The following is a 7,324-nucleotide window of genomic DNA, read 5'->3' as shown; positions in this document are numbered from 1 at the left end:
CCCCGCGGGGCAGGAAGACATCTGGAAACAAGGCAAGAAAATAAAAGCAACTTCTTGGTTTTCTGGGTCAACATTTCACTTATTCTGATGTTTTTGTCTTTTCTTCTTCGTTTTTCTGGAAAAAAAACGACTTTTTAAAGTATTAGGGACCACTAAGGTCTATATAAAGAGACTTCAGATCCAGTATTAGGGACCACTAAGGTCTATATAAAGAGACTTCAGATACAGTATTAGGGACCACTAAGGTCTATATAAAGAGATTTCAGATCCAGTATTAGGGACCAGTAAGATCTATGTAAAGAGACTTCAGATCCAGTATTAGGGACCACTAAGGTCTATATAAAGAGACTTCAGATACAGTATTAGGGACCAGTAAGATCTATGTAAAGAGACACACACCTTACTGTATTTGTTGCTGCCGCGTCTCATTCTGGATTCAGGAGGCATCTGAACACACAGGAGGACAGAGATAAATATCAATAACTTTCCCTTCATATGTAACTGTTAAATGAAGAATTATGCACACAAAACCTCGGGAAAAAACACACAATTACAAATATAAAAACGCATGTGGCTCACCTGTTGTATGACTGAACAGTCAAAACAGTCGAGGAGGAAGTCATCGAGTTTTTATCAGTGGAGAGACAAGGCGGTACATATCCAAATTACAGAAAAACATGTGTAAAAATATATTTATATATATAAAAACTTTCTTGAGTTCATCGAGAAGTTTGACATCAGTCAGACAATCAGCCATTAGACATAAAAAACTAAATTAACAACAGTAATCCTATTGTCTGAGAATATAAATAACATTAAAATGCAAATTATTTGGGTACATTTCTATTAAACGCTAGAAAGTACGGAAGCCCTTTTGCGCCAAAATGAAGGAAAAACACAGATCCTGTAAGTTATTTTACGGTAATGACAAACCAACTAAAATTAAAATCTCAAAATCATCTCAACATTTTCCCAAACGTGTTTAAATGATTTAAAAAGAGCGCCCAGATGGCTCCGTTGGTGGAGTGGGCGCACATACGTAGAGGTTTAGCCTTCGAGGCAGTGGTCCCGGGTTCGACTCCAACCCGCCTGTCTTTCCCCCTCTCTCTGCCCATGTCATGTCTTCAGCTGTCCTTTCAAATAAAGGCCTAAAATGCCCAAAGCCAAAAAAATTTCAAGAATTTGTCTTATTCTGTGCAACGTCAACATAATCTCCGTAATCGTTGAGCAGGTTTAGGGTTGTGGTATTTTTTTAAAGGTTTAAGATGACTAACCCATAACAATAAAGGCTTTTACATTTTTCAAAAGGCTCAAAAGGCTTTTTTTTTTTGGGAACTTCCTTGGAGTTTTCCTGAGTTTTGCTTTGTCGTCCCATCCAAAGAGCACTACAAGCAGATGTGAGTCCCCTGGAAGCGCTTCCTCTACGGACGTGATTCTGAAAATTAACCCTCATGTTGTCCTCCGGTCAAATTTTACTAGTTATTTTTATAACAGAAAGTATTAGTGGAAGACAAAAAACATGAAAAAACTGCCAAAAACATACTTCCAAACTTGGAAAAAACGCGCTAAAAAACATCAAAAACAATGACCAAAACGTTGAAAAAGTCACAAAAACTTCAGGAAAAAGCCAATTTTTTTTGAAAAAAAGTGCTCTGCTGCCATCATGTGGTCGCAGTCAGCAACAACATTTAAACCCTCATGATGTCCCCATGATGTCTTCATGTTGTCTCCATGTTGCCCTCATGTTGTCCCCATGTTGTCTTCATGTTGTCCCCATGTTGTCTTCATGATGTCCCCATGTTGTCCTCATGTTGTCTCCATGTTGCCCTCATGTTGTCCCCATGTTGTCTTCATGTTGTACCCATGTTGCCCTCATGTTGTCCCCATGTTGTCCCCATGTTGTCTCCATGTTGCCCTCATGTTGTCCCCATGTTGTCTCCATGTTGCCCTCATGTTGTCCCCATGTTGTCTTCATGTTGTCTCCATGTTGCCCTCATGTTGTCCCCATGTTGTCTCCATGTTGTCTCCATGTTGTCCTCATGTTGTCCTCATGTTGTCTTCATCGTGTCCTCAGGTCAAAATGACCACCACCCAACGCTCTTTGCCAAGTACAAATCTCTACGTCTTATTCCATTTTATAGCATTGTAAAACAAATGGAAGTGTTTTTGAAATAGTATTGAGTAAAAGTTGACATATTCCAGTCTGTGATTATCATCAACATCCATTCCTTTAATTTTAGTCTCAATAATACCTAATTTCCGCTTTTCTAACTCAAACATTAGCTATAATTTTCTATAAATGAGGTTTATTGACCATAAATTCAAAAAATAACTTTAAAACTAAAGTTAATAAGTTAGTGTTACGTAGTCAAAAACGTCCAAAAAAGTGACGCAGATTCCATGTAGCCCTTGCTTTAAATTCCAGATTTTTCCTGCAGATCTTTAAAAAAAAAATTAAATAAAATTCCAGCAGAAAAACACTATAAGTTGAATTTTTATTCTGAATCACTGCTGAAAACCGCTGTTGTTTTAGTTATTGTACTCTTTATACATATCTATATAGACATCTATAATATACATATTTATTTATAAGCAGATAAAGTGTATAAGTATTTAAGTGGAGGCGTCTGTACAAATACATGTACTGAACACAACATAGCTGTAATAATATAAAATACTTGCACAAGAGCCGATATAAAGCAGACAAATACTGTAAAAAGAAACATTCAAACGTATCTGCTTACAACTACATTAAAGTGTGTTATAAACTATGTATTACATGTTGAAAATGCTGCTTATAAATGCATAATAAAGGGGCGTAAAAAGTAAATTTTGCTGAATAAAATGTATTTTCCTTTGAGTGGAAACCCAGATAAAGTGTTAAAAGTATAGCTCTTGATATTACATATTAAAAAATATATATTTTTAATAGATGAGTCACGCGCCTTTCCGTATGCCTCCATGGCGGCTTTCTTTGAAAAAAAAATATGAAAAAAAATGAATGGAAGTCAATGGTGAAAGACAAAGTATTCTCTGGTCCTGATCGACTCGGGCCTGGGATTACACATGATAATAAATAAAACATGATTTTACATGTTAAGAATGACTCAGTTTGTCGTAAGATAGATAAGTTAAATTGAAAAGAAGGAAAAGGAAAGGAAAATACGTAATTAGACATAATATACGTAAAATTCGTAACTAGACGTAAAATTCGTAATTAGACGTAAAATAGATCAAATTCGTAATTAGATGTAAAATGCGTAATTAGACGGAAAAAATGTAATTAAACGGAAAATAGGTGAAATTTGTAATCAGACGTAAAATTTGGAATTTGACGTAAATTTTTTATATTTCTCCGCTGACGTATGTCGTCGTATTTCTCTGGTGACGTATGTTGTTCCAGACGACAAATGTAGTTCACGAAGTAATCTCACACAAAAAAAAAATAATTTCTATTGACATGTAACATTATCTTTTAAATTTACACACATCATTTGCGAAATGCACGGCACAATTCCAACCGGACCAAAAAATAATTAGTATCTCTCCGTTGACTCCCATTCATATTCTTTACAAAAAACAGGTTGCATGGACCGGACGTACAAGGGCGGGACTTCGGATTACAGTGTACTACATCACATTTATAATTGAATTGCTAATTTAAATCTAAATTAGAAATAGTTTTTAAACTCAGATGGGATTTGATTGGCTGTCAGTGTTGAAAACTCTGCTCGAAAAACCAAAAAACACAGCAATGGAAACGAGACGTTCGAGAGCGAAGTGTGAAATTTAGAAGTCCTTTCTAAGTTTAGCAGCCGCTCGCTTTTACAAAAAGTACAATAACAGACCGAAGCTGAAAGTTGCAGATTTAATGAAACAAAAAGTTATTTCAGTTCAACCAAAAATTAACATAAAAAGTGCTAAAAAACAGCCAAAGAGCGGGACTACAGGAGCGGAGGTCGAGTCTTTAGGACGTCTCGAACATCTTCTTCCTGTCGGCTTTGTCCTCGATGTTCTTACGCCAGTCGCCGGGGTCTACCGCCTGCAGGACGAACAGAGTCAACACTGTGATGTCTCGTGTCCAGCAGGACGTCAACAAGTCTCATTTAAAGAACCTGAACGCAGTACTTAAGAAGAACTAGTAGAAGTACAAGGGTCTTACCAGAAAATATAACTTTGGCAGAAGTTAAAGTCACCTTTTAGGATATTAGTCGAGTAAAAGTAAAAGTATCTTACCAGAAAATATAACTTTGGTAGAAGTTAAGTACACTTTTTGTGTATATATATATTAGAGTGTATATATTAGTGTGTGTATATATTAGAGTGTATATATTAGAGTGTATATATTAGTGTGTGTATATATTAGAGTGTATATATTAGAGTGTATATATTAGGGTGTGTATATATTAGGGTGTATGTATTAGGGTGTATGTATTAGGGTGTATATATTAGGGTCTATATATTAGAGTGTATATATTAGAGTGTATATATTAGAGTGTATATATTACGGTGTATATATTAGAGTGTATATATTAGAGTGTATATATTAGAGTGTATACATTAGGCAGTATATATTAGGGTGTATATATTAGAGTGTATATATTAGGGTGTATATATTAGGGTGTATATATTAGAGTGTATATATTAGAGTGTGTATACATTAGAGTGTATACATTAGGCAGTATATATTAGGGTGTATATATTAGGGTGTATATATTAGAGTGTGTATTAGAGTGTATATATTAGAGTGTGTATTAGAGTGTATATATTAGAGTGTGTATACATTAGAGTGTACAGTATATATTAGGCAGTATATATTAGGCAGTATATATTAGGGTGTATATATTAGAGTGTATATATTAGAGTGTATATATTAGGGTGTATATATTAGAGTGTATATATTAGGGTGTATATATTAGGCAGTATATATTAGGGTGTATATATTAGAGTGTATATATTAGGGTGTATATATTAGAGTGTATATATTAGGGTGTATATATTAGAGTGTATATATTTGGCAGTATATATTAGGGTGTATATATTAGAGTGTATATATTAGAGTGTATATATTAGGGTGTATATATTAGGGTGTATATATTAGAGTGTGTATGTACTGTGTTGTTTGGCTGTTCTGTATGTCTGAGCGCATTGTGAGCAACGATGTTCCAAAGAAAAATTCCTCGTATTTGTCGTCATACCTGGCAAATAAAGCTGAGCCTGGTTTGGATTCTAAAGTTAAATGTGATTTAAATTCAAGGCGTAGGCCGGCGGGTCTCACCTCCTCTTTGACCTCCTTCTTGACCTGCTTCAGGTTGGCCCTGAGGTCCATGTTGACCGTGTGCTTGGAGCCCAGCAGGGCCTTCAGCATGGCGTCGGCCGACATGCGCACCTTCTTGAGGGCGGGCTTCTTCACGCCGGCCAGATCCACCACCTTGATCTTCAGGTCCTGGATCTAAGAGCACAAGGTGCTGATGTTAACCCTTTGATGTCTAAGAGGAATGTAGACATATTCTTTAAAATTTGACGGGTATATGGAAAATATTTCCATATACCTGAATAATATGTCGAAAGAAAACAAGAAAGTCAAAAACATTGAAGATGGTGAAAAAAAAAGACACTTGGTGGAAAAGACACATCACGTGTGGATAAAAGCTAAAATAGCAGGAAGACGCGAACCTCTTTATCAGCTTTGCCCACTTTGGACTCCAGGTCGTACCTCTCTTCATCCACTTTGTCGATGAGGGCGTGCAGCTTCTTGCAGGCTTCCTGAAGACACAGAAGGGACACTTACTCACTGGACACGCTGTCCTCTACTTCTAAGTACTTTGTCTTCTTTTTCCTGTACTGACTTTCGAACTGGACAGTAAAAGAGTGTTCTCTGGCCTTCATTTCTGCTCATGTTTTACAAAGAGTTTAACCCTCATGTTATCCTCATGTTGTCCCCATGTTGTCCCCATGTAGTCCCCATGCTGTCCCCATGTTGTCCCCATGTTGTCCCCATGTTGTCCCCATGCTGTCCCCATGTTGTCCCCATGTTGTCCCCATGCTGTCCCCATGTTGTCCTATATCAATGTTCTTTTTAATTCCCCAAAATAACATGATTGATTCCACCCAACGCTCTTTGCCAAGTACAAATCTCTACTTTCATTCATTTTGGGGCGTCTTATTAAGACGCATTTAAAACCAAATGAAATGGTTTTGTTTCTGTGAATGCACCATCAACTTTGCAATAAATCTAATTTAATAGATTCTCTTTCTGATTAAAGCCCATAAGATGAAACGTTGATCGTCTCTCACCATGAGGGCGGCCTGGTCTCCGCTCATCGCTGGGGGGGGGCAGTTCTGGGCCATGTAGGCCTCCTTGGCCGCTACGAGGTCCTTCTTCTCCTGCTCCAGCCATCCGGCAGCGATGGACAGGATCAGGCTCTGCAGGGGAAACATCCACAAGGCCAAACGTTTGAAAATGGCTCCTTCTGGTGGAAAACACTCAAAACTACACTGTTGAGCCGTGGCTGCAGCTCAGTCTGTAGGGAGTTGGGAACCGGAGGGTGGATTGGTGGCTGAAGAGATGCCACTTCACCTCCTCCTCCACCTCTTGAGCAAGGCACCGTACCCCCCCAACTGCTCAGGACGCTGGTCCAGCTGGCAGCCCACTCACTCCACCTCTCCATGAATAGGTCCTGAGCATGTGTGTGTATTTCAGGCTTGTGTATAGTGATTCTAACAAATTGTAGTTAAAACCAGTTAAAACCCTGACCTAATAATAGAATATTTAAATGTGTCTTTAAGGGTCTGGGTGCCTGTTTTTTGGTCACACAGTTTATTATAGGAGCTGAGGCTCACACACTTCCAAAACTCAACATAAAGGGAGATGGATGCCACATGCATTAACAAAGCCAAAACAAACACCATGAAGCCCTTTGTGTGTGTTTGGCCGTTTCCTCCAGCAGGCGGCGACTCAAACTGGGATTTAAACTGTCTCAGCGGGGGTGGAGAGACAGGAAGCAGCCAGCAGGAAGAGCAGTAGTCTTAACATGAGCCCCACCTTCACCAGCAGCTACATTACAGTGGGAGCAGTAGTCTTAACATGAGCCCCACCTTCACCAGCAGCTACGTTACAGTGGGTGAAGTAATCTTAACATGAGCCCCACCTTCACCAGCAGCTACATTACAGTCGGAGCAGCACGTCTTAACATGAGCCCCACCTTCACCAGCAGCTACATCAGAGTGGTATTAGTAAGTCTTGACATGAGCCCCATCTTCACCAGCAGCTAGCTCCACCTTCACTAGCAGCTACATCAGAGTGGTATTAGTACGTCTTAAC

General features: G+C 38.4%; 1 protein-coding gene across 1 annotated transcript in view; it reads right to left on the bottom strand.

Annotated features, from left to right (window-relative positions):
* Positions 1–3,849: 3,849 nt before the first annotated feature.
* The window catches only part of LOC117949767 (troponin I, fast skeletal muscle-like), a 6,098-nt gene continuing 2,623 nt past the window's right edge, over positions 3,850–7,324 (bottom strand). The window contains exons 3-6 of the mRNA XM_034880306.1: positions 6,298–6,426; positions 5,677–5,766; positions 5,279–5,452; positions 3,850–4,042 (exon numbers count right to left, since the gene is read on the bottom strand). Of these exons, the coding sequence (XP_034736197.1) occupies positions 3,968–4,042; positions 5,279–5,452; positions 5,677–5,766; positions 6,298–6,426 (468 nt within the window). The 3' untranslated portion in view covers positions 3,850–3,967. The remainder of the gene's footprint in view (positions 4,043–5,278; positions 5,453–5,676; positions 5,767–6,297; positions 6,427–7,324) is intronic.

The sequence above is a fragment of the Etheostoma cragini genome, chromosome 8 (genome assembly GCF_013103735.1).
Source record: "Etheostoma cragini isolate CJK2018 chromosome 8, CSU_Ecrag_1.0, whole genome shotgun sequence".
Lineage (NCBI taxonomy): Eukaryota > Metazoa > Chordata > Actinopteri > Perciformes > Percidae > Etheostoma > Etheostoma cragini.
This window is presented reverse-complemented; position numbering and strand designations above follow the sequence as displayed.